Source organism: Bidens hawaiensis, unplaced genomic scaffold (assembly GCF_021521415.1).
Source record: "Bidens hawaiensis isolate Kalapana, Puna unplaced genomic scaffold, B.hawaiensis_p1.1 tig00000512_1, whole genome shotgun sequence".
NCBI lineage: Eukaryota > Viridiplantae > Streptophyta > Magnoliopsida > Asterales > Asteraceae > Bidens > Bidens hawaiensis.
The window spans coordinates 1,786,058-1,813,418 of record NW_027491033.1 but is presented as its reverse complement, the minus strand read 5'-3'; the positions used below and the strand labels follow the sequence as shown (position 1 = coordinate 1,813,418).

General features: G+C 34.5%; 3 protein-coding genes and 2 pseudogenes across 6 annotated transcripts in view; 2 read left to right on the top strand and 3 right to left on the bottom strand.

Moving 5' to 3' along the window:
- Window positions 1-6,966: 6,966 nt before the first annotated feature.
- Window positions 6,967-9,947, bottom strand: LOC143633717 (uncharacterized). 2 transcript variants are annotated; one of them, XM_077101973.1, is made up of 3 exons: window positions 9,786-9,947; window positions 9,674-9,746; window positions 6,967-7,876 (listed from the first exon to the last, which is right to left on the bottom strand). In XM_077101973.1, the coding sequence occupies exons 2-3, from the start codon at window positions 9,744-9,746 to the stop codon at window positions 7,101-7,103; spliced, it is 849 nt and encodes a 282-aa protein (XP_076958088.1). In that variant the 5' UTR covers window positions 9,786-9,947; the 3' UTR covers window positions 6,967-7,100. The 2 variants fall into 2 exon arrangements, with proteins under 2 accessions (XP_076958088.1, XP_076958082.1); XM_077101967.1 differs by having other exon boundaries at window positions 9,674-9,762; window positions 9,799-9,947.
- The window catches only part of LOC143633674 (putative elongation factor 1-gamma 1), a 153,461-nt gene continuing 135,507 nt past the window's right edge, over window positions 9,408-27,361 (top strand). The window contains exon 1 of the mRNA XM_077101934.1: window positions 9,408-9,420. The gene's annotated coding sequence lies outside the window, so the exon portion shown is untranslated. The remainder of the gene's footprint in view (window positions 9,421-27,361) is intronic.
- On the top strand, window positions 15,236-20,591 carry LOC143633665 (lon protease homolog 1, mitochondrial-like; annotated as a pseudogene). Its single transcript, XR_013153705.1, has 19 exons — window positions 15,236-15,487; window positions 15,588-15,653; window positions 16,144-16,326; window positions 16,412-16,477; window positions 16,760-16,801; window positions 16,923-17,045; window positions 17,144-17,207; window positions 17,281-17,346; window positions 17,431-17,517; window positions 17,583-17,622; window positions 17,702-17,873; window positions 17,966-18,090; window positions 18,180-18,310; window positions 18,829-18,933; window positions 19,027-19,140; window positions 19,234-19,402; window positions 19,479-19,580; window positions 19,657-20,244; window positions 20,332-20,591. The product of XR_013153705.1 is annotated as a lon protease homolog 1, mitochondrial-like (transcript).
- LOC143632587 (tRNA-splicing endonuclease subunit Sen2-1 pseudogene) lies at window positions 21,520-25,359 on the bottom strand (annotated as a pseudogene).
- Window positions 25,021-27,118, bottom strand: LOC143631172 (uncharacterized). 2 transcript variants are annotated; one of them, XM_077100016.1, is made up of 5 exons: window positions 27,036-27,118; window positions 26,828-26,949; window positions 26,206-26,321; window positions 25,769-26,123; window positions 25,021-25,341 (listed from the first exon to the last, which is right to left on the bottom strand). In XM_077100016.1, exons 2-4 carry the CDS (start codon window positions 26,939-26,941, stop codon window positions 25,811-25,813), a joined length of 543 nt encoding a protein of 180 aa, XP_076956131.1. In that variant the 5' UTR covers window positions 26,942-26,949; window positions 27,036-27,118; the 3' UTR covers window positions 25,021-25,341; window positions 25,769-25,810. The 2 variants fall into 2 exon arrangements, with proteins under 2 accessions (XP_076956131.1, XP_076956133.1); XM_077100018.1 differs by lacking the exon at window positions 25,021-25,341 and having other exon boundaries at window positions 25,689-26,123; window positions 26,828-26,965; window positions 27,036-27,112.

The window sequence follows — 27,361 nt, the reverse complement described above, 5'->3', positions numbered from 1 at the left end:
GTTTCACCAAGATGGCTGGCCTGTACGGTGTGGTTACATCCACTTGCCCTCTCACTGGTGGGCTGTATGGTGTGTGCAGATCCAGATCGGCTCTGGCTCCAGGCGCCATGTTCATTTGCGCGCGGAGCTGTGAGCCTCCTGCATAGTCGGCTAACTTTTTCTGTTTGACCATCTCATTGTACTTGTCCATTAGACGCCGTTGCTCGTTTATGAGCCATTCTTTAGGGTCATTTGTTTCATCTTCTGGACCCATTGGTCCTTTTTGTTTCGCGCCGGCAAGATTTTGTAACGTGAGATCGTCTGGAGGAGTTTCAGTCTGGCCATGAGGAGTTGTGATGAAGGGACGGTTACTGGTGGTGCGCGTAGAATCACGCGGCACCCTCAGAAACTGTTGTCCCTCATTAACATCCTCACGTTCAATATCCTCCAGAACTTGATCGACGTTACGAGCACCAGAAGCCATGGTGAAAATTTGTTTTTTTATAGATCTGATGAGATCTTGTTGCCGTTGTAACAGTGGATGGCGCCAATGAAGAAACGTGGATCGACTCACTGGTAGACGATCTACTTTCCTCGGGTGTGATTATGCTATTTCACCGATGGTTCTCTTGGATCTGGGTTCTTCCACCTACAAAATGAACAGCACCGTAAACTTACCCCTCAGAAAGGGACAGAGGGGTCCTCTTTGGGGTAACCCTCCGGTGTGAGAATAAGTGTATGTAGGAGAAGATAATAATATGAGAGTAAGGAATTTGGAGTGTATTGCTTAATAGCTGAATACTCTGTAATTTGATGTAATTGTGTGTTCTTCTGTGTTATGATATTGTGTGTCTCTCCTTGTGGAGTTGATGCTGTATTTATAGTGCTAGGGTTTCCAATGATTGGGCTCAGACCCAATTAGGGCTTTGCTGGCCTCTTCCAGTTGCTTTGCGCTACGTATCCTTTGGGACACCTGGTGCTTTTTCATTGGTTATAGTCACGTGGTAGCACATGGGTTTTGCTGAGTTGTCCACCTTTCATTGGCAGCTGTCAACATCAGCATATTCTTATTCCTTAAAAAGATACCTTCTGGAAGGTTGTCTGACGTGCACAATCAAGGTTGCCCTAATCCTGATTTGGATAAGGACGAGGTTGATTATGTGCATGTGTGATATGCGCCTATCCTGAGGATGCGCGAGGTCTTCTCTTTATTCTCACGCGCAGATGTTTCATGCGCAAAAGTGATATGCACGAGCATGTGATATGCGCCGCGCGCGGATGCGCCACGCGCATATGTGATATGCATGAGCATATGTGATGCGTGAACATATGTGATGCGTGAGCATCTGTGGTGCCTGAGCATATGTGATGCCTGAGCATATGTGATGCGTGAGCATCTGTGGTGCCTGAGCATATGTGATGCCTGAGCGTGTGATGCATGAGCATATGTGATATGCGTGAGCATATGTGATATGCGCCATGCGCATATGTTTTTGCTTTGTGCCTTCATAAAGTCTTGATTTCAAGCCTCTTGTCTATATCTTGTGGGTTGACCCGCCTCGCTCGTTGTTGAGGCGGGTACATACCTCTTCATTACATATTGTACTGCCTGCAACAACAAATGTCCCTACACGTAAGCTTATTAGTTATAAGACATTTAAGTTTTCATTTATTAATATTTTTCTTTTGTCTTTGGTTTTCAATATTTTATCTTAGGGGTATTGCAGTCAATTTTTAATCAAAACTTTTGTCAGAGCAGAGTTTATGCAGAGGTAAACAATCAAAATTGCTTACATTATAATCAAGCCATGCTTTATGATTAAATACAAATATGATCTTTATATATTATGAAATTATTAACTAATAAGAGAATTTTAATCGGAATCCATACCAATTAGAAATTATAAATTTGCCAATTATTATAGTTGTTCTTATTATTATTATTATTATTATTATTTAATAACACTTACTTTATTTGTTTGTTATTTAGGGAGAACATTTTGGTTCATACTTCCAAGCTAGTACCTGATATATTAACAATAACGATAACATTGAGGATATCATGGCTTTCAGAAAAAGGTTTGATATGTTTTTTCTTACACATTTATTTACTATATCTGTTCTTAAGTACTAATACATATAGGTATTTTTGTAACTTGATTTTATATGTTTATGAGCAGCTTAGTTAGCAAAGAGTTGATAAATCAGTTTCAACACGTCGATTAGTGTCATCACAAATGCCTATCAATTTGCAAGCTGAATTTTTGACCGAAACTGTTTTTAACAACATAGCACAGGTCAATAAAACAACTAAGAATCTTTTTTTATAAATAAGCCTATTTGCAAATTTAGAATAATTAATACATTTATGCATTCATTAGGTGAAGTCTGTAATTGTCACAGGTACCCTCATAAGTTTTCTACCTGGTGTGGAGTGGTATTACAATGCTTCTCAGAGTTGTAACAAGAAGGTTAGAACACGGTTTATTGTAAAATGAAACTTTTTGGATCTTATATGGTGGAGAAACAACAGATAAATATCAATGCCCTACCGATCTATGCAACAATAAAGTTGTTTCTACTATCCCCAGGTTAACAATGAATATTTAATTTCATTTTATTATTATTATTATTATTATTATTATTATTTTTGTTGCATCTCTTAATTTATTTGAACTATTTGGTCAACAAGTCAAGAAAATAGTCAAATTTGGATCCCGTGCAGATCCTAAATTTACATGTCCATAGCACTTGATACTGGGATCCAAATCATGTAGATGCATAAAGAGTGGCTCTATTGGGATCTTTGCTTCATACTTGGAGGCCCAGTTTAAGTGTGTTAATGAGCTGACCCGACAATCCCAACTCCTAAGTGTCCCAAGATATGTTCAGTCAGGTCAAACATTTACTTATTCAACTGCTACAACCGCACCAATGTTATAACTTTTTAGACTAATATAGCACTTTTGAAAATATTTAAAGGTAAGATTATTTTTACATTTCAACTTAAATTTTTTTATATGTAGGTTCAAAATTTCGTTAAGATTACAAGTCAATACTTGGGTTGTGTCTCTAACTGTGTTTGATCGGGAAGCTAGAAAAATGTTGAAAAAGGGTGTCAAATACATGATTGATAAGAGTCTTGAGGTACACTTGATTTTTTTGGGGTGGCGTTGAAATATTTTCTAAATTTTCATTTTATACACCTGGTTATATATTCTCAATTATGTTATAGGTTTAGAGACTCAACGTGGTTCCAAATGAAATCACTTATTTGGTTGGAAAAAAGTTTGCATTCAAGATTGATATTACCAACTCACAAGCATCAAGTTTTTCACCATTAACAAATCCACTTATGATCATAATGTTCTTGAAGCAGATTTAGAGGTTGATCAGGTGATTTATAACATTATTATATTTAGGTATTAATACAAAAACTTGTATGTATTATATTTAGACTATATATTATTCATTTGACACATCACTTTGTATTACAATGTAGGTTGAGCCCTCACACTCCATGAATATTACATCAGTGGATTTTGAATCATAAGATACATCACTTATGGCCACAACTAATGGGAGGACTTTGTTGCATGATGAAGAGTCAAGAAAACAATCGTCGATTCGAAGTTGATGTGTAACTTGATAGTTAAAGACGCATATGTTCTTGATGATTCTACAAGTGAATCTGCAACTAAGCCCCTTCAAAAAATGATTGAAGGTCCGAAAGTGGTTGCAGATCCAAACCTATTAATTCCAAAGATATTTTTCCAAATTTCAAAGAATTATCATTGGTCTTTTTTAAGTACTTATTTAATTATTTGGTGTTTTGAAGTTGGTATTTTATTGTCTGTCAAGTTCACTATTTGAATTTGCATTTGATTTTAGTATTTTACTATTTTTTACAAGTTGGCTATTTAGATTTGTTTGGTTTGTTTACAATTTATATTAGACAGAATTACAAATTTTGTCCTTTAAAATAAGACGAATTACGGTTCGTGTCCTTTTCTAAGTTTCCTTGCAGGCGGTGTACTTTAAACTTTTTTTTCCTACAAGTTTTGTCCTTTACGCTAACTGGGTTAGAAAAAGTCAGTTAAATCCCCTCACGTGAGGCGCATGTGAGGGCATTTTGGTCTTTTTGCCTACCCTGCAACAACTTCTTCTTCTTCATTTTGCAGATTTACAAAACCCTAATTTCCCCCCTCTCTCTCTCTCTCTCTCAAGAACAACATCCTTCATTCTCTCTCTACCCCTTTATTTATTATTATTATTACTATCATCAACCCTAATTGACCCTTTCGATTTACTTAACCAAATTGAAATTCGCTTCTGGGTTTTCTTTGATTGAGGATAACGATTGGTGGGTCGGAATCGTTATGTTGAAATTCGTCCTGGAACCCTAGTTTTTGGGGGTGTGATATTCTAGGGTTTGCTCGATTTGCAGCCGTTCAATGGAGACGGGTTCTGAAGGGGAAAGCAATCGGAACGTTAACGATCATAATAACGCTCAATCGGATGGATCTAAGAAGCCTAAACGCCAGATGAAGACCCCTTTTCAACTCAATATGCTTGAAAAGACCTATGCTTGTATGTGTTTTCTTAATTTAATTGTTGTTGGTAATTTGTTGGATTGACGGAGCTAGTTGATGTTAAAGATTAGATTTTTGAGAAATTTTATGTGATTGATATTGTTTTGCAGCTGATATGTATCCGTCTGAGGCGGTAAGAGCACAGCTTTCAGAGTCTTTAGGGTTAACGGATCGACAACTGCAAATGTGGTTTTGTCACTGGCGGTTAAAAGATAAAAAGGAAGGAACTTTAAAGACGCCTGGTGGGGATCGTAAGGAGTTGATAAAACCGGTTAAGGGTGTTTAAGGTTTACAAGGGAGAAATAAAGAAGAAGAAGATGGTGAGTGAGATGTGGTGAGTGACGGTGATGGCTGAAGAAGAAAGGGGTAGATGGTTAAGAAGATGGAGAAGAAGAGTGGGAGGTATGGTGATGAAGAAGAAGAAGAAGCAGCAGTGAAAATGAAGAAGAAAGAAGTAGTTGCAGGTAGGCAAAAAGACTAATATGCCCTCACATGCACCTCACGTGAGGGCATTTAACTGAGTTTTTCTAACCCAGTTAGCGTAAAGGACATAACGTGTAAAAAAAAAAGTTTAAAGTACACCGCCTGCAAGGAAACTTAGAAAAGGACACGAACCGGTTTTTGGCCTTTTTTAAAGGACAAAATTTGTAATTCTGTCTTTATATTATATTTTGAGTTGAACTTTTACTTTTATTATGACCTATAATTATATTATAGTAAATGTAACATTCATACAAAAATTACAAATGTAAAATATTGAAATTCAATATGTATTTATTGATTAATAATTTATTTTAAATTCAATATTTTTGTAACCAGTCCCGTGCAGTACACGGGTTATAACCTAGTTAATTATATTATGGACAAATTAATCCTTTCAATGATATGAAGGGGTAGTTATATAAACACAGTTGACACTTGACAGTTGTTTCATCTAAACAACACACGTACCATATGTCATACTATGTATTCCCTTGTTATTCCTTGGAAGGAAAGGCATACGAAAGTAGAACCATATACATACACCTTTTTTAGGGGGTGTGAGAGATTCCTTATTTAATCTCTTTATAATTTTTTATTAAATTAATAAGTTATAAAAGTGTAACTAACTTTTCATTAAGTTAATAAGTTATAAAAGTGTAACTTATGGAACTTTTCCTTTCACAATATAAGCAATCTCAAACACCTTATTATTTCTCAAAAAGTTTATAAGTTTTAAGTTGATGAAAATAAGCAATCCAAAACACCCCCTTAATTAATAGAAGCAACTACAAAAACAATATTACATAGTGGATAAAGAAGATTTTAAGTCACAACTCCTTTTATCGAAATTACAATTACATATGGAACATGTTGGATTAAAACACGAGCGGTCTATTGGGCTATGAACTAAAGCAAGAGTTTTACGCCTCCATTTTATATTAAGATAAGTATATATTATAAGTTGGATAATTTAATTTGGGTTGAAATGAATTAAGTTTATAGGTTAGCATGGTCAACTACAATTGACAAAAGTGGGCAAACAGTCTGAGACACCCAAGGTTAGAGGTGTACAAAATACTTGATTCCGGACCGACCCAGTGTATCCGACCCGTAACCGGTTCCTACCCATACCCGACCCGAGGGTAGGACCAAGTATAGGATTTCTCCCCGGAACCGGAAATACCCGGTCAAAACCTGACACTACCCTACCTGAAACCAGGAAAAAAAAATCCGGTGAAACCGGCCAAATACCCGACTATACCCGGAACCGGTTTCTACCGGGACCCAGTTTTGACATTTGTTGACCATACCTGAAACTGGTTCTTGCCCGGTTCCCAGTTCCTGAAAATACCCGGTTTGTGCACCTCTACCCAGGGTCAATTATTGAGCAAAGTAAGGGTTTTATTCAATATCGTAGATTAATCATCGTATATATGTAACATCGTTTGTTATTGGTTTAAAATGATACGCGTTTGAATTCGAGTAGATCATATGTTCGCTAATGGTTGATGACTTTTATCAGATCAGTTTCTATGATCTAGTTGCAAGTTGCACCCTTTTCTCTAGAGCAGAGCAGTGTGACTACACAGTTTCGACAACATCGCAACTTTTTTCTTAGCCTCTGTGAATATTCCAAAGTGTGCCACTAATGACTAGTGTTGTGAAAAGTGGTTCCAACAACTCAACAAGCAATAGTGACTTTAGAGGAGTGCTATAATTTGCTTATACATCCTCCTAATCACTTGCATACACAACTACAAAACTGTTATTTTTAGCCACTAAGCATTTCATACTTACACTCAAACCTCTATCTTTTCATGCCAGAGTGATGACTTTTGTTGCTATAAACAAAACTAAATAGCATCCGGAAACCCTTGATAACATGACAGTCCACCTTGTTTATCACCACCCATTCAGCGTTAATAAAGTTCTACATTCACCTTTATATCATACGAGTTTAATGAATCATTCTACACTTACTACACAAATTATCAAGTACTTCAAATAATAAAAACAAGTATTAAACTGCAAACCACATTTACCTCATCAAAGTTCTTCATTAGACTCGTAGCTTTCATAAACCGGCGACTCGTACGTATCACCCTCCTCAACGGTCTCAGAGACAGCTTCTTTAGAAGCTTCCGACACATACGAACCCACATAACCCATAACAGTTTCAAGAACCGCAGCCCCAATATCCTTTTGTTTCACTGCACTCTCCTCTGTTTGACCACCTTGTAAAAAGTCAACCTTTTCTCCTACATTCTCCACAGGTTGACCAAAATGAAGCAAGAAATGAACACCATTAACAATATCATACACCATTAACCCCATTCTACCACCAATCCAACTCCCAAATTGACTTCCAATCAAATACCCGAATCTACCAAATCTTTCTTCCCCTAAATACCCGATAAAATATGTTCCAAATAATGTCCCGGTGCCTCTTAAAGCCCCTTCGGTAATCGTTCCACCATAATAAATGGCTTCAAAGAAGTCCCACCCGGAAGAAATGATTGGACCTATGATCCGTTTGGCTTTTCGGGTCGCTTGTTTGGCGGCTTTCGCTCCATCTTGTTGGGCCTTTTTAGCAGAAGCTTTGGGCTCCATGCCTTGTGAAATTGCATCTGCTATTGATGCTTCAATTGCTTTGTTTCTTGCTACCTCGACATGGAGTGTTCTTATATTGTATGTGTATAATTTCACGCCTTCTTTTACTAGGCATGCTGCTGTTCCTGATCCCCCGTCGAAACAGTTGAAAATGGTGAATTTACCACTCTGTGATGAACTGGTTTCTCCCACTAATTGTCGACATTTTTCAGCTAAAGAAAAAATATATATATTTTGTCAGAAAATGATTTCATATAGATAGAAATTTTGGCACATTTATCTCAAAAGGGTTAAACCAAGATATTTAACCAAAAGGGTAAACGGGTTGAAAGCCAAACTATTTTTAATGCATAAAACCTCCTAAATGGTTTTTATGCAAAGCCCATATTATACTTGTAATAGTATACCTTTTTGCAATCATAATTAATGTATTGATTATTTATATAAAATGTTAAACAGGAAGTATCAAAATATCCAATGCATCATAGTAAACAAAGAAGGCATCTAGACTACTTTAAAAGAGAAAATCTGTCAAAGTACCAAATTAAAACCTAAAAGCATGTTTAATGGTTTATTGGGTAAAAAAATGTTTAAATTTTTATTATTAATGTAGCAACATAGGTCTTTCACGTAAAGTTGCAACATAATGTTTTTTTGACACTTTAGCTGTTAAAGGTCAAAGTAAGCACCCCTGATATATGACACATGGAGTAATAAACTACCAAAAAAATAGATACTTGATCAACTACAAAAAAGACTAGATAGTACAAAAACTGCTAGGCAATCAAACCTCAAATTAGATCCACATACAATATTAAAGATACCACCTTCATCCAAATAACCAAGCCAATGCCACACTTCAGAGTGTCAATTAAAGTGGTTACAGGAATTATCTATGGCAGACCTTTGTCCAAGTATTTAGCTTTATAATGTTTCAATTTTGTGACAAGATCGAATTTTACTGATGACAATTGCATACTGTATGTTAATAAGTTTTAAATCACAAGTCCACATAGATTTTAAACCGTCATTTCTTAGTAAAAAATCATCAAACTAGTAACTCGACAGACAAAGATGATCAAACTAGTTGAAAAACAGACCCTCAGATTTCCATCACGATTACTTACAGAAAGAATTAGATTAATAATAATAAAGCCCAGACTCTAAAGAGAGAAATGTAAGATTATAGCATTCAGTTTGCAAATCAAATGCCTTCAAGAGTGATTAAAACCAACTATTATATATCTATCGTGTTGGGAGTGATTATAAAAGCGTCTCAGGCATTTGTCAGCCAAATTCAACTCCGAGTAAGACTGATGGTCTGCTTCATAATATCTCAAAATATATGTATTGCGAGTGCTTCTCAAATGCAAAACTTACTTAAATTCTTGTTATTTAAAGTATTCTAACTCTCCTTCCCAATATTCCCATCAGTTTTGTATATATTTTGCATGACACATCCCTTATTATTGACTTCTAATTAGATGCCAGTTTATTTCTTTCTGTTTCAAACATCCCACACAAAACAACTAACACCAAAATCAATATCAATTTCATAAATTATAAATACACAAAGTTCAAAATTCTCAGTGAAGAGAATGACCTCTAATCTTGCAACTGGATTACAGAAATTACACATTTTTCAACAGTTTGTATACAATATATATGAGTTTAGAAGTCTAATCAGTAGTTCAAAAGCGAAATGATGACAACTTGATTTTCAGATCTTGCATAAAAACATCTGAATTCTATTATTATAGATAGAAAATTTGGTGTGTGTGTGTGTGTGTGTGCATAGATATTTGAAAAATTACATATAAATTCGAATCCAATTGTTCGCCCGGCGAGTTCTACAACACTGCTTTAAACTTGAATGAGTTCCGTAAATCTAGTTCTAATAATATGTATGATCTCAGCATCAGTTGATACTAATTTCCCATCTAATCTACAACTTACATACAGTTACTGTTACTAAAAATTGAATGCAGACAGTATGAAATGAATCGTACCGGTGAAACTGAGGACAATAACGCCTATAACGAAACCGAGTAACTGGAACCTCTTCTTCTGGAAATCCATCATCAAATAATAATAATAATAATAATAATAATAATAATAATAATAATAATAATAACCCTAATTACACCGCTACTGACTTAACAGATTGGATTGGTAGTAGTAGTGTATAATAATAACAAGATCATTAACGAACGAATATGAGGCAAGGTATCGATTCGTCTTCTCTTTCACCCCACACACAAAGAATATCAATCAAAATAACTAACTGCTGCTTATTATTATTATTATTGCTATTATTTTGAGATTTATGTTTTGGGTAAGAAAATTCGTATGCTAGAAATTTCCAAATCACGTCTGTCCAACACCGGGGTTGTTACCATCCGGTTTTTTACTACTATTTTTGTGTAGAGAACCGGGTTTAAACGATTTGCTGAGTTGGACCGGCCTTTTATCATCAAATAATATTATTAGATTTTTTAAACGTTATGGGAAATGAGATGCGTAAAAACTGATCTGCGTGTTTTTTTCGGAAATCTAAGATTTCAAAAGAGTGAAGAGAACCACAACAAAGGTATGTTAGACCGAATTATTAAGAATACGTGGATATGAAATACTACTATTAATTGGGAAATATGGTTTAACTCATTGCTATTGTGTTTTAAATTTTGGTTTTACCGTAGCAACTACAATTATACTCTTTTTTTTTTAACTCTGTGTTGATTTCATATATTTTGGTCTATGTTGTTAAAAAAATATCTCAAATTTCATAACCAATATTCTAGGTTCATTCCAATTTTTCATCTTAATAACCACATATTATTTGTGTTTTTCAATTGGTATCGTAAGAGGAAGAATTTCCTTTTCTCTTTCACTATTCTCACTCGCATGGATCCATGAATTATGTTGTTTTCAAGAAAAATAAGTTTTGCTTTTACATATATTCTTCATGTGACTACTAATTGAATGAAGTATTGATTAAACATTAAAGATGAAAGAGTTACGTGATTTTGTAATTCATTTGTATAAATTTAAACTAAGGTCGTGGCGGTGGGTTGGTGTAGGGTCTTGTAAGCGATCATGTACCTGGGAATGAGTAGACTATCGGGAGGGTTGTAAGATATTGTTAGCATATAGCCTACAAACTGAAATGGGATGATGTCCGTCATGCCCCCAAGATGGTTACTGATTAACACATAACTGGGCAATGTATCATGGGCATGGACTCAACATGATCAGGGGCGCCCCAAGTGACTAAACAACTAAAGCTAGGGCTTTTGGCCCCCAAATTTATAAGGCCCTCATTTAAAAAAAAAAAACTATATGTAAATATATATAATATTTACTTGGAATAGTAACACAAAATCTTACTTCAGTGGAGCGGTAGTTTGTTTTGTTGTTTTGCACTCTCCCTTGGTCCCCACTTACCACTACCAGCGTTCGATTCTTATCTAGGTTTTTAAATATTTGATTTTTTATTTGGATCTAACCCAGTAAAGGAAATTCTCAGACTTAGTTTTTAAATATATTTTTTTTGGATCTAACCACAATGAAGTAAAAGTGTTAAAAAGCCCAAATTTAAATATAATCTATTTACGTCTAGTATTTTATCTATATTTTATTTTTCACATTAACGACTAGTTTAACAAACTTTTTTTAATATTTTAAGTAAACTTAAACTAAAGATTATTTAATAACATGAGCATATGTTGTTATAAAGAATAACTTGAGCGTGTGTAGTTGTTTCTTATTTGTAAATTAAACTTGTTATGAGTTAATTTAGTTAAAATTCAATATCATCTTATTTATCTTGCCTATATTTTCTCTGAAGTAAAAAGATATATGTGCATTATAATAGTAAACGTTCATTTTGAAAGATGACCAATGTGTGTATTGTTGTCCACAAGATGTTTTTCAGTTGACTCCGATCAAATTACATTCATCATGTGTTTCAACATACTTACGTTATGGTTGGTTTATTTTAAGAAACAACTCACGTACTAGCTTATGTTATAAAATTAGAGTATCTAAATGTGAAGCGGAATAAATAAGCTTTTAGAAAGTATGAACAATTTTTTTAGAAAAGGCCCCGGATTTTTTTACTCGCTTTAGGCCACCAAAATGATTGGGCCGGCCCTGAACATGATGGTGCCCAAAAGAAATGTACTCTCTTCTTTGATCCACCTCTTCTTCTACAGACCAGATAAAAAAATTTGTAACGTGTACTCTCTCCTGACATTCACGTTAACTTTTTGAATGAAAAAGCTTTCATGATATCTCCATACGTGAAAAATCTCTTTTTTATTGATAGGGTTAGGAACCGTAAGGAGAAAGAAAACTAGGAGATAGAGAAGATTTACTCAAATTCTGGATATCTTCCAGTAGGTTTGATTCATTCATTATATAAAACTAAATTTACAACTTGACCCCCATAAGTAAAACAAACCATAATACATCCCTATAAAATGCAAGGTACTTAAAACCCAAATAAACTAAAAACGACACGTATCAATACTCCACCCTTAAATGATTCTTGACCCCAAGAATTAAAAATAAAAAAAAAGATAAATAATAATTATAAACTGCAGAATCCGTGTACTCTTTGGTTCGGCCCGTTCCATGGTGGACGCCACTCAAATCTCCCGTTAGCATTTGGAGCAGTTTTATTGACATGCCAGACCAGGGTGGGGGGCACTTGTGTTCCATGGCTACAGCTTTAAAGACATAACAACCCTTGCTTTCAGACCGAGACCCCGTAACACGAAGAATTAAAACCATTTTCCCATAACATATTATAGTTGGTTTTCTTGATGTAGTGTTTTTGAGCGTTTCTACAAACTTTTTAACCCTTATCTCTTGCAAAAAAACAGTTTCTGCATGAACTTTGAATTGTTGTGAACTTAACCTGAGAATAGACTGCCCTTGATGCAAACAATCTGATGACTTGAAGAGGAAAAACCCAAAACTGTAAGTCATATTCTTTATTTTCGATCGATGCTCTCTAGTGTGTTTTTCCATTGATTTGTTGGTCGGACGATCTTGGAATTTCCAGTGATGCTTGGTAAAATTAGCATATAAAATAATCTCTTTCTTGTGAGAAAGTGTATGCTCAACATCTCCTTTATTTCTTTTGAGAAAATATGGATGTACTACCAAATACAACCTCGCTACCACATGTACAAAGGTTGCATAATTCTGACTTGAGTATGAAAGACGTTTTGCTTTAAAAGTTATCACCCTTACAAGCTTACCACATTCCACTACAATTTGAATATCTTTTCCATGCATATCATTTTGAGTTGTAGACATTTTGAGTACATCCCTTGAAAATAAATAGGCACCAAATCTTAGCACACCGCATTCAACGCCTAATTCTACTCGGGTATGATTTCCCAATACAATCTCTGGAATCATCCGTGAAATCAGATAAAGGTACTGTTGTATTGTGTTAATAAATAGTGCATCACCTTTTGAAAACCTAAATTTATCCTTGTCCAACGTGTTTAGGTTTTGTACCACTCTTACATTCAACAAAGGGTGTATGAGGAATGTTACTGTACCATACCATTTCAAAATAAGCTTTCTTTTTATAGGCAATATCATCATTCAAGAGTACCCTTTCAATTTGTTGGTTTAGCCGAGTAATATTTGCAAATGTGACATCAATAATATGCCCATCATACATGGCTAAGATAACTCCACATTTGATAATTTCAAACCACTTATAATAAGTAAACCAAAAATTCAAGCCCATTATAATATGCAACCAGGTGTAGACAAAAGGCATGAAAACAAAGGTAGGTAAGACTTTGTAAAAGCCCTTCTGAGCTAATTTTGACACTCCCTAATTTGGTTTTCCATTTGTGCCACATATACACCCATGCCTTTATTTTGAAGAGATCCTGGTCTATCGCATCAAGAATCAACAAAAGAAGTAATGCTTCTTTTATTATCTCCTGGTGGCACGCTCTTAACTTGACCGTCATAATAACATCATCAAAAGTATCCACAAATTGGAAACAAGCATTTCTAAAATTCTCAATTCGTCCCCAACCTGTATCACCCCAATAATAATCTTCTTTTATTATCTCCTCGTGACTCACTCCTAACCCGACACTCATATTAACATCATCAAAAGTACCCACAAATTGGAAACCATAATCATTCTTACCTGAATTCTCAATTTGTCCCCAACCTGTATCACTCCAATAATAATTCAAACGTTTCGTCCCTTTCCATGAAGCTAACTCTTTCGTTAAAGTTAAACCCAAGACTCGAACATTTTCATCAGATTTAACCTGATTAACTAATAACCTGAAACTGAACTTATCTAGCCAGGGGCTGAATTGCACCTTCCCATAAATTTTATTTTGCATATCCGGATCCAAAACACCAATTTCACGTTGAGCGTTATTGTGTGTAACAACCCAATGTTCCTGATTAGTATCAAATAAAACACCAATGGTTTCTTGAATCTTATCCCTACTATCAGATTCATCCATAAATTCTTTAAAATCGTCACCCACTCTTTTAGGCATTTCATCGAACACCTTGTGGGCAGTTTTAATTTTCTTATCACTTTCATTATAACTATGGGTAATCAAACTATTTTCTTGTTGATAAACATATGTGCTTACCCAAGAATATGTTGACACTTCTTGTATCCGGGCTAAAGAAAACGCCTCCTTCAAAGTTAAATTGCTTATGATATTATGGCGCCTCTTAAGAACTTCAGCGATTTCTGGTCTAAGACCAGAGATGAAGAGATATACTGCATACACTTCGCACACGTTGACGGTATTAAACTTGGCCTCGAAGGCATCGCAGTACTCTTGGACTGTTCCTTCTTGATCGAGGGATAAAACTTCCTCCCAATCATTTTCCGTTGAAATACTTTGTGATTTTTTTTTGTGCAATATATGTTGTTGATGTAGAAGAACCGCTTATTGCCCTACCGTGTGTAGCCACCGGTCAGGAGGATAGATTGGCTCTGATACCCTTGATAGGGGTTAGGAACCGTAAGGAGAAATAAAACTAGGAGATAGAGAAGATTTACTCAAATTCTGGATATCTTCTGATAGGTTTGATTCATTCATTATATAAAACTAAATTTACAACTTGACCCCCATAAGTAAAACAAACCATAATACATCCCTATAGAATGCAAGGTACTTAAAACCCAAATAAACTAAAAACGACACGTATCATTTATTAAGTAGATATGATTCACAAAATGCATACGTTTTATAGCTATTAAAAAACAAACACAACATCTATCATCAATTCATAAATTATAAGTTGAATGTTATTTGATGATGATGTTTGACAAACTAAAGTAACTAGAGAAGAGGGTTTATGGTGGGCTTTAGAAATAGAAATAGAAATAGAAATAGAAATAGAAATAGAAATAGAAATAGAATAGTCGTCTAATAAATATGTTATGTTGAATTGAACACTCTGGTTTCTTCTTCTTCTTCTTCAATCCTTTCACACATTTATAAACAAAGTTAACCACCACCATTTACTCATCATCATCATCACGTTACACAATCCCCATGTTAAAGGCTTTAAGGTCTTCTTCTTCCTGTTTACAACAACCCCGTCTCACCACCACAAGGGCGCCATATTTTCATGGAGTATTGCGTTCTGTTCTAGGGCATAACAACCCTTAATTGGTTCAAAGGCTTTTCTTCTGTTCGGATTTAACTGGGCCCGATACACCACCCGCCATTGAAGAAGAAGCTGAATCCAAATCTCCAGCTGCAATTGTCCCCACACCCATTAAGAAACCAGATGATTTCCTCACAGTTATTATTACTATTATTATTATTATTAAAAAATGAACCTTTTTTAAAAAAAAATTAGATTTTTAAGTTAATAATCAAATTTTGTTTTTATTATTTGCAGGTGTTAGCATTGCCACTGCTACATAGACCTTTATTTCCAGGCTTTTATATGCCAATTTATGTCAAGGTATCAGACCTTACTACTTACTTCTTTCTTTATTCATTGGTAATTAAGAGTGTGCACGGTTTGGTTTGGTTTGGTTTGGTTCGGTTCGGTTATTAGCCTCAAACAAGTTAACCAATTGGTTTTTGGTTTGGTTTATTCGGTTAATTTTTCAGTTTTCGCTTCGGTTAATTTTGGTTAATAACCAAAATTAATCTGGGCTGAAACCTTTACTTAGAAATACATGAAATGGACACATAAATACATGAAATGAAGGTATAGATACATGAGATCGAGAGATAAATACATGAAATGGAGGTATAAATACATGAACTGGTGGTACAAAAGCTAGAAATATATGAATATATGTATTGTTTGGTTCGGTTAACCGAGGGTACAAAAAGCAACCAATTTTCGGTTAAGTCGGTTTTTGGTTATTGCTCACTCCTAAATTCAGTGCTTTATTATTGATAACTTTTAATATAATTAGTTAATAGTTTGTTTTACTTTTTAGGATCCTAAACTACTAGCAGCATTGGTAGAGAGTCGAAAACGACAGGCGCCTTATGCTGGTGCATTCCTTGTAAAAGATGACCCGGCATCCGAGGGTAAGGGTTCGGATCCCGGGAAAAATATTTATGAGCTCAAGGGTAAAGAGTTGCTTGACCGGCTCCATGATGTTGGTACACTGGCTCAGGTACTTGTTATGATGCAAATCTTGTTAATTAGTTGAGGTGAACTTGTTAAGCTAACTAATTGTTAGTTTTGATATTTTTAAGTAGATTACAAGTATTCAAGGAGACCAAGTTGTTCTTATCAGTCATAGGCGGCTTCGCATAACGGAAATGGTGAGTGGAAGCTTTATAATTTTTGATACGTTAATAATCTTAAATGTTTGAATGAAACAATTTGGAGGTTGAATTCATGAATAAAGAGAAATTTGATGACTTTAAAGTCGTTTAACCTATTCCCCTTTTAGCTAAAATATTTTATTTGTCCATTCTGAGATTTACATCCCAAAGCCGATTCATTTATAATTTAAACGCATCAGAGCACTCTAAATTGAAGATATATTTATCTCATTTTGATTTATTTTTTTTTCTGAAATATTATGATTACATCTTATACAGGTCAGTGAAGACCCCCTTACGGTCAAAGTGGATCATCTCAAGGTATCATCCATTCTTTATTCCTAAGTTATTTGGAGACGCAATAAGTAAAAGTATGTTGGAATCTAATTTCATTTGTATTACGCTATTTGTATTTTTGTTTTCTCTTTTATGTAAATTACAGAATTCGCCATACAACAATGATGATGATGTGATAAAGGCGACATCATTTGAGGTCATAACAACCCTTAAAGATGTTTTGAAAACAAGTTCTCTTTGGAGGGATCATGTTCAAACATACAATCAGGTATTAATAATGAACTTGAAGATGCTTTGAACAATACAAATGTTCCTGAAACAAAATCTTCTTTTTTTTTTGGGTTAAACTTCTTATACTTTCTGCAGCATATTGGTGACTTTAATTACCCAAGATTAGCAGACTTGCCAGCAAGTGCTTGAAGAGCTAGATGTAAGTCACTTTCAATGCTACAAATAAATGTTTACAAATGAATAAAAAATTTGCTTACATTATTTTAATTTAGGTGGACAAACGTTTAAGACGCAGTCTTGAACTATTAAAGAAAGAAATGGAGATACACAAGATTCAGGTAACATATTGATCTATTTTGTGTTGCTTTTATAAATACTTATTTCTTGATACCATCTAAGTTTCATTGTTGGTTTCTTACTAGGAATCCATAGCAAAAGCTATTGAAGAGAAAATAAGTACCGAACAACGCCGTTACTTGTTAAACGAGCAATATAAAGCTATCAAAAAGGTAACCTTTTTCTTAACTAATTATGTTAACATCATGCTCTTTATTCAAATGTTTTCTTGTTACAGGAGTTAGGGCTTGAAACTGATGACAAAACAGCACTCACTGGTAACTATTTATTAAATAATAATCTTTTTCTTTCTGTTGATGTTTATGAATCGGCATTCATTTTGTTATTTTGGTGCAGATAAATTTAGAGAGAGAATTGATCCAAACAAGGAGAAAATACAGCCTCATGTTCTGCAAGTTATTGAAGAAGAACTGAAAAAACTGCAACTTTTGGAAGCCAGTTCAAGTGAATTTAATGTTACGCGTAACTATCTTGATTGGTTGACTGCTTTACCATGGGGTAATTATAGGTATTCTAAAATCTTGAGTTTTTATCAATTGAGAGTATTGTTATAAAATTATAACAAAAGGTTAAATAATTTTTTTTGTTAATTAACTTCAGTGATGAAAACTTTGATGTTATACGGGCTCAACAAATTCTTGACGAGGATCATTATGGTTTGTCTGATGTTAAAGAAAGGATTCTTGAGTTTATCGCTGTGGGAAAACTCAGAGGAACATCACAAGGTTATAATCTGTATTTTCTTACATATTTAATGCATATGAATTGTGAAATAAGTGAGCTTTAATATTTAATACAACATATTTTATTGCAGGAAAAATTATTTGTCTTTCGGGTCCTCCTGGAGTGGGGAAAACTAGCATTGGTCGTTCAATTGCGCGTGCGTTAAACAGACAGTTTTATAGGTTTTCAGTTGGTGGATTGTCTGATGTCGCTGAAATCAAGGTAAAAGAATTAGTGTATTTATATAAGATGAAAAAAAGAAATATTATTGGCTATTACAATGATTATCTACATATTTTAATAAAGTAGTTAGGAGGTTGTCTACTTGTATCTATTAAAAGAGGGATATACATCTAGGTGTGCCATTTTTTTCTCATTAAGGTCGCCTGTATATAAAAACAGTTTTATAGGCAACTCAAGTATGTATTTGTTTTCGTCTTTACCAATTTCAGCCAAATTATGCTGGAAAGTTTCAAAAGGTCAAAAATGTCCCCAAATTATGCTGGATAGTTTCAATTGTGAAATGCCAGTTGTACCATTCTAAACCACTTCTTAACATGAGAAATTGAGATTCATGCATTACATTGATGTGTATGACTGGCATTTCACATAATTATTATATGCATTATCTAATCTGTTAAAATCAGGGGCATCTATGTCATTTTACAATATTTCGTCACAAATTGCTAAAAAAACTATTAACTGTATTATTTGTGTATTAACATTTAAAATTATAATAGGGACACCGTCGAACCTATATAGGCGCAATGCCGGGGAAAATGGTCCAGTGTTTAAAAGGTGTGGGGACTGCAAACCCTCTTGTTCTTATTGATGAAATAGACAAGGTATGATTTAATTCATGTTTATTATTACATAAAATAATTGCATATAGAAACACCTTTAATTATTTAATTTTCGTTTCATATCTTTGATTGCAGTTAGGAAGAGGACACGCAGGTGATCCTGCAAGTGCAATGTTGGAGCTGCTTGATCCGGAGCAAAATGCTAATTTCTTAGATCATTATCTTGATGTTCCCATTGACTTGTCAAAGGTCAATGACAACATGTTAATGAAAAAAATCTTAATAATATTCTAAACATTTTTATTAGCTAATATTCTAAACATTACTTAATTTGTGGTGCAGGTGTTGTTTGTGTGCACAGCAAATGTAGTGGAGACGATACCGGGCCCACTTTTGGACCAAATGGAGATAATTCCAATTGCTGGTTATATTACTGATGAAAAAAATGCATATTGCTAGAGATTATTTAGAAAAGAATACTCGCGATGCGTGTGGTGTCAAGCCTCAACAGGTATATCTCTCTTATTAATCTTGAAAAGTGAAAATTATTATTTTGTTACAAATAAATATAAAGCTTTTTTTTTCAGGTGGAATTATCGGATGCAGCGCTGCTTTCTTTAATAGAAAATTACTGTCGAGAAGCGGGGGTTCGTAATCTTCAAAAACAGATTGAGAAAATTTACCGCAAGGTTTGTTGACTTCATGCTTTATTTTTTTTATGGTCAACATTATTGTATTCACTTCTTTTTTTGATACATTTTGTAGATTGCTTTGCAACTAGTTCGACAAGGAGCAGAAAAAGAACCTTCAGTTTTAGCAACTGAGTCAACTCAGGGTACAAATGAGTCAACTCAGGATGCAACTGAGTCAAAGGAGAGTGAACCAAGGTCTGTGTTGGTTGATGAGAAAAACCTTGCAGATTATGTTGGAAAACCGGTATTCCATGCGGAACGCATGTATGACCAGACACCACTAGGAGTTGTAATGGGCCTGGCTTGGACCGCAATGGGCGGGTCTACTTTATACATAGAGACCACACAGGTTGAACAAGGTGAAGGCAAAGGAGCCCTTCATTTAACGGGTCAACTCGGTGATGTCATGAAGGAAAGTGCCCAAATTGCTCACACGGTTGCAAGAGCAATCTTGGCTGAAAAAGATAAGGAGAACCCGTTTTTTGCAAATTCCAAGGTTCATTTACATGTCCCCGCGGGTGCTACACCTAAAGACGGGCCTAGTGCCGGTTGCACCATGATTACTTCCTTGCTTTCACTTGCAATGAACAAGCGTGTCAAGAAAGACCTAGTCATGACCGGTGAGGTCACCTTAACGGGTCGGGTCCTTCCAATTGGTGGGGTATGTGTCTATTCTTTGTTTATTATTTTAAACAATCACATAAAAATTCTTCTTATTCAAAGGCTTAATAATAATAATAACATACAGGTGAAGGAGAAGACCATAGCTGCAAGGCGAAGTGGGGTGAAAACAATAATATTTCCGTTAGCTAATAAACGGGACTTCGATGAGCTGGCGCCGAATGTGAAGGAAGGTCTCGATGTGCATTTTGTAGATGACTACAATCAAATATTTGATTTGGCTTTTGAAAATGAAAAATAGAAGTCTTAACCTTTATCGTTAATTTGGTGCCAAAGTTCATATCAATGCATGTTGAAGGTCTTTCTGACTGATAGTGGTGAAACAAACGGGACTTCGGTTACATCAACTTTAAACACGGCGTTTTAGTACATGCTTAGTTGACCTGTAAACATATTTAGCCTTTTGATTTTGAATACAATCTGATCAACCCATTTCCCACACGGAGTCACGGCTAACAATTTTTATGATCAAATTCTTGTTTTTAAGGCAGAACAACACCCTTTTCACATGTTTTAACTTGGTTAATCCTAAACGACCCAAAATCTATTATATGGATGGTCACGGGGCGGGTCTTAGGAGAGTTTACATAACTATTTTCAAAACAATAAATTTTTTTTAAAGCAAATATATATTAAAATAAACTTTTTTTGTATCGCAAACTAAGCAATAATATTTTATCGGGTCTGTATCGTAACAAGCATAGATATTGACTGAAAAATATTACAAATATTTCTGCTATATACTGTATACATACAACATTGAAACTTCGACCAATACACACATATATTTATTTTGCAGTATGTGTCATCCATATAGACATATATACAATCTTCAACCAATATTTATACATATACTGTATTCAACTGATACATAAGAAACCAACATAATATAACCCCGGCAGTTCCTATATTTAGCAGGTTGTGTATTCATATCAACCTGTTTTGACTCAAACCAAAGCATCATTTCTTTTAAAACGACCCGTTTTGAACCGAACTCATTTTGCTTAGAACCTATTTTGACCCAAGCACGCCTGACTGGCCCTGCTTGCCAGGCTTGTCTACAGCCTGTTTACAACTCATTAATAATCTATCAACTAGCTTTTGAGTTGTTAGTTCGAACCGTTAAGTACAAGTCATGCCAGGATTATCTTGGTTTGGTTTTATTATAAACATTCAAACTGTATCTAAAAGAAAATCTGAATAAAACTTACAAAGATGTAAAACACAGCTGCTTTGTCATAAATCAGTACATCATAATCATAATCGTAATAACCATGTATTTAACTAACAAATTATTCATAATCATACAAACAAATCATATCAAAAAAAGAGTAAATACACCTTAACGGTTAACAACCGTTTGATCCTCCCTACACCGTTCAGGAGTCCACCGCGTAATCGTTTGCTCATCAACACTCAACCCATCTAAACAAGAAACCGAATAACCACCCATCACACTCTCACCATTCCTACCTACATAAAGAACCAACAACGTCTTCGCAACACTACCACAAAGCCTAAGCGCGCATTGAAAATCCGACCAAACCCTCAACCGATCATTCATCCCATTCCCTTCAGAAAACACCAACACCCCATACTCGGAATGAACAAGTGACGGATGATGCCGATACGCCACAAAGTCAACACCATACTGACACCCGGACCGCACCACCCAATTCTTGGCCCGGAGATGAGAATAACCCTTGAAAGAATAACAAAACGAGGCCTGTTTCGAAACCATAACTCGTTATTCGTTTTAACATTATGATCACTGTCTACTATCTTTATGCAGTTTTGAGAGTAACATAGATAAAAGGCTTCTTCTAATGTAAACTGAAACCATTGTTTATCAGAAGCTCGGGGGTTAGCCGCCAGCAGAACGCTACAGCCCGAGAGAATAGCTTGAGAATTGGAATTGATTAAAGAGGATTGAAACGGGATTTGCAAGTGCTTTTGCTTCTGACGCTTTTCCTTGGTCCACCCATAAACTAAAAACAAAATATATATATATATATTGAATTGAATATTATGTGAATCGTATAATAAGCATAGAAAGACATGGAGGTTACCTTAAAGTGTGATCGGAAAGAGATAGATGATGTGATGGTTTGGGGGATTACTTATAAACACAAATCAAGTCAGAATGAAGGATTCGACGGTGAACGACTGTGAGCGGTTGTGACTTCGGATTAGGGTTTTTTGTTTTAAACAAGTGAGATGTCAAGTTGAAGAGTAATTTTATGTTTCAAACAAAAGTTTGGCTTTTACTATTCTTTTCTTTTTTCTTAAAAAAGTCGAATATCTTATCTAACATTCTAGCCCCACGCTGTCTTCATATTTTGTCTTGGACGTTCACTCGGAAAACCATACCATCGGTTACCACTTGATAGTCGTTGTGTCTAGGGTGTGCGTGGTGCGGTTCGGTGCGAGTTTTGGCTAAAACCAAACCGAAAACCAAAACTTCGGTTTTCGGTTTACGTTTCGGTTCAGTTTCGATTTTTTTGGTTTTTGCCATTTGAGCTTGAAAATTGAAGGTCGAAAAAAAGTTAGCAAAAAATAATGAATTCAGATATAAATAATTTTGTTAATTGTAAAATAATAGACTGTTATACATATTATCAAAAACACTGGAGTTGTATATTTATTAAATTCTTATAAATTACTTAATATAAAATAAAAAAAATATGAATTCAGTTCGATTCGGTTTTTCGGTTTAGATTTTTCGGTTTTTTCAGTTTCGGATCCGTTTTTTTTGTTTTTTACACATCCCTAGACTTGTGCCGCCACAAGAGCAATATTGTTTAGCGAATCATACAATGGGATGCAAACTCTAGTGAGCTCGAGATGCGAACTGACAACCTTTTAACATCACAAGGCCTAGCTCAAATCCTTCATTGCCATAATCCACCAAAAGTGACATAAGATGGATCGAATTTCGGTCTACACTGAAAAACATATGTCTTTCTACCACCATGCCACAAGTTTGGTTTTAGTTACTTTTTTGTGTTTTACTTAGTATTTCAATGTCAATAATAATTGATTAAAGAAAAATAGGTGGTATTTGTAATATTCGGTGAATTGTTTGACGAGAAGTTGTTAATTCGTTTAATAAATGAGCACGGATATGGGCAAGAAAATTTGTTTAATAGCTAAATGAACAGACACGAACATATGTCATTTTCGTTCAGTTGTGTTTGTGAACACTCGATAAGTTTTCTGTTAACATTCGTTTATGTTCGTTAATCTTTGTTAAAAGGTTTTTCTTATATTTTTTTAATAAATTTTTCTAATCATATCATATAGATAAGGGTTTTTTTTAACCATCACCGAACTAGTACGATATCGGTTTCGCGATTTTGTACTTGTACGAGGCTTTTGAGCGTGCTTGTATTGGTAAACTTAACAAAATATAATTATACATTTTGACTACCCAACGATAGTGAAGATTAGGTGTCTCTTTGTGTGTGTGTGTGTGTGTGTGTATATGTTGTGTTTTATGTTTATGTTTACTGAACAACTATAGAAAATTAAAAATGTTTATTGAAAATGGAGTTATGTTAAGACCAAAGTTTTTTTTGTCTTTGCGCAATCTAATTGCGCATGCTGACTCCCTTCAACACTGAAAACTAGATGTTTTATGTTTAGATTTTATTATTGTATATTACATTTATGTTTATTAAATAACTTTTTGGCTAGATGAGTACCACTCATGACATAACATGTCAACATGACATTCATTAAACAAGCTAGATATGACAACTTAAAACCTGATTACTTTATTGTTATGTTTCAGGAATTATAAACACGTTAACAAATTCTGAAACTTATAGAGCGTTTAAAAAAAGTTTGTGACTTGCATTAAAACTTGATTGCTATTTCTTTTTTTTTTTTTTATGGTTTTCAACCTTCACTTGAAGTTTTAAGTTTTAACACAATTTGTTTTAAGCTAATTACCCAAAAATGTATCAAATTTGACACTAAGCTATTGTGTGTATGAACATATCAGATTACCTAAAGAATTATTTTAACCGGCAATTTGTTTTCATATGACCTATTTTTTTGTTAAATTGTCATAGAATCCTATCATATTATTCATATTAGAAATCCCCCAAAATCAACACATGTTCTCCAAGTCGTGACTAAGGTTATTCACAAGCTGATATAACACTAACTCGAGCTCGAGCTCAAAACTATACAAGTCAAATCCGCATGACACAAACCTACCTGACCAAGCTTAAAAAAGCTCTAACTCAGCTCAATTATAACTCCTGCTAGTTTGTGGCCAGACACACCGACTTGTTTTATTCAAATCAATAAATAATAACCTACGCGATTTCCGGGATTGGTAAGTTGTTTGTGAACTAAGATTTGGAATGACTGAGAATTTGATCCACATAGGACATCATGATGACTGATAAGATTGAAATCAATCCACAAAGGCAACATCATGATGAGATCGAGTATTACTGGTGCCACATCATCATCCCAACATATAGATGCATAAAATGGTTTATAGAAAATTTTCGGTTCGCTAAAAGCAGTTAGAAAACATGTTAAAAGTTAAAACACATTTCGATACAGTTAACTCTTTATTATTCTCATCTACATTCACTCGACATACGATAAAAACTATAACTGAATACTTTTCAAGCTAATTTTGGCAAGAAGTTGTATATTTTTATCGTTATGCCAGTAAAAAAAGACTAAAAAAATAAAACTCAACAGTATAATCATCATATGTAAATAATACCACAAATTAACGTAACATAATAAATATGAAGAAAACCCCAAACTGTAACATCCATGTACCAAAATAAGCTAGGATGATCGTTAAATTAAGCCGGTTAATCTTCATTCACTTCTATTTGTTTAAACAATCTTGATAGGAACTACATTACCTCAGGTTGACTATATTTGGTCAAAATCACAAAGTGGTTCAACACCAAAAACCAGAAATACTACACCTCAAATAAACCCAACATCACAAACCGAAATGAATCGGGTAGTCATTGAAGCCTCTCAACAGGTCACCACCAGATTTGTCTGCAGCCACTGTAAGACCGTGCAGATTTGTTCCCTGCTTTTTATCAATCATCACATTTTAGTAACATGGAAACTAAACCTGAATATTGAATTTGCAATTGTGGACAAAAACTATGAAAACGTTACTGCAATGATGAGTTAAGTTCTGTTCTTGAATATAAATTGACCTATTTATGCCTTCTTTGATCCTAAGTTGAGAAACTTTTACTAAAATTGTTTCTCCTTTTTCTACCATAATGTCTTGTTCGGTCATTTTACGGATTCATTTCTTAAAAATCTAGAAAAGTTATAAACCAACCAAACATATTATCATCTAACTGTTGTCTGTTACAAGTTACAACTTCAAAAGGCCAGACATCCAAACACTATCACTTTTATAAAAAAAACCAAACACTCCTAACTAACCACCATGTGAAACAAATAAAGCAAGAGAATAAAGGTTACTAGTTAGTGACACGTGCCTTAAGGTTCTTAGATTTGATAACTGAAAATACACGCGCAGATCAGTTTGCAACTTCTTCTGCAGAGCCTTTCGCATTCGTTGCCTCAACCAACTTTCGTTTCTTTGGTGTAGGGTCTGCATTATCCTTCTCATTTTGAATTAATTTTTCCTTTTCTTTTCCTTTTCCCTTTTCCGCCTTTTTCTCTTTTCCTTTTTCAGATTGTAATTCACCATTGGGAGCAAACAATGGTGGTTCTCTACCGCTTAGCTTACAAAACACCTTTTCAACCGTTTCATTTATTTCTCTCCCTAATCCATTACCGTCCAAAATCAACTCCCATACGGATTTAGAAGCCTTTTCAAGCACAGGGGTCCTGCATTACATTAAAACCAATATAGATTATAATCTCAAACAGTAAAAGTTTTCAAATGAATTATAACTATAGAAAAGCTTACTCGAGTTCTTGGCGAAGAGCATCAAAGAGTTCTCGTTTAGTTTGTTTCTCAGCTCCCGGTGTGTTGAGAACCTTGCTCTGTTCTACCATTTTTATAGTGGTACTCTTCAAATCTTCCTGTGAAAAAAAATACCAATTTTAAGATCATATAAGTTCATCAGAAAACGATAACCACGTTTGAATGTTGTTCCAGTAAAGACACTCATACTTGAAAGCAATCACTAACAAGTAACTAAGTTTCATATTTGTTCCCACCACTTAATTTTAAAAGTTTTATAGAAAAAAAAAAAACTTCAATATAACAATACCGAAACCTTAATGGTTTTTATAATAAGAAACTTGGTTACTATTAAGTAATGCACACTTCTATCTGGGTATCCAAAACCCCAAATCAAACCTTCTAAATCTTCTAGATCGATAACACGGACCTGCAAATTCTTTACTGTGTATTGCAGCTCATTTAACAATTAATATATTTGTTTCAACTAACAACTAACATTAAGTTAATAAAGTTTTAATCTTTTAAAGCTATTGTTACAGATACACTAGCAATATTGAATATTATTATCATATACCACAAACCCTAATAATAATATAAAAAGGAAAGTAATTGGAAAACCCACGTTAGCTTTGAGCTGATTAATGATCTTCAATCTCAAGGTGTCAATTGTGCCATCGTTCATCAACGACTCCAATACATCTTCCGGAGTAATCACTGAAGATGATGACGATTCCATCTAAACCCCTAAAATATTTCAAGCCTGCAATTTATTAAATTTACTGAAATCGAAAACTAGGGTTTTGGAATTGAAATCGAAGAAGGTGAGATACCTGCAGATTTGGAACAGTGACGATGGAATTGTACGAGGTTTGAATATTGGTACGAGGATTCGATGAATGAATGAATGAATGAATGAATGAATGAACGAAGCAGTTGTTTGTTCTTACAAAGAGGACTTGGGTCTCTCCCTCTTGGTATCCGATTATTATTTAAACAAAGCAATATATGATTATTTAAATTTGGGAAAACATCAAAGTTTATATGTAGATTTTGAGAAATTTAACTTTTTTTTTGGTACACGAGGCGTTACTCGGGTTAACTTTGGTTTATAGGTACCCTAACGTCATCACCTCGTGTTCAGGGTTTGGGTAGGGAA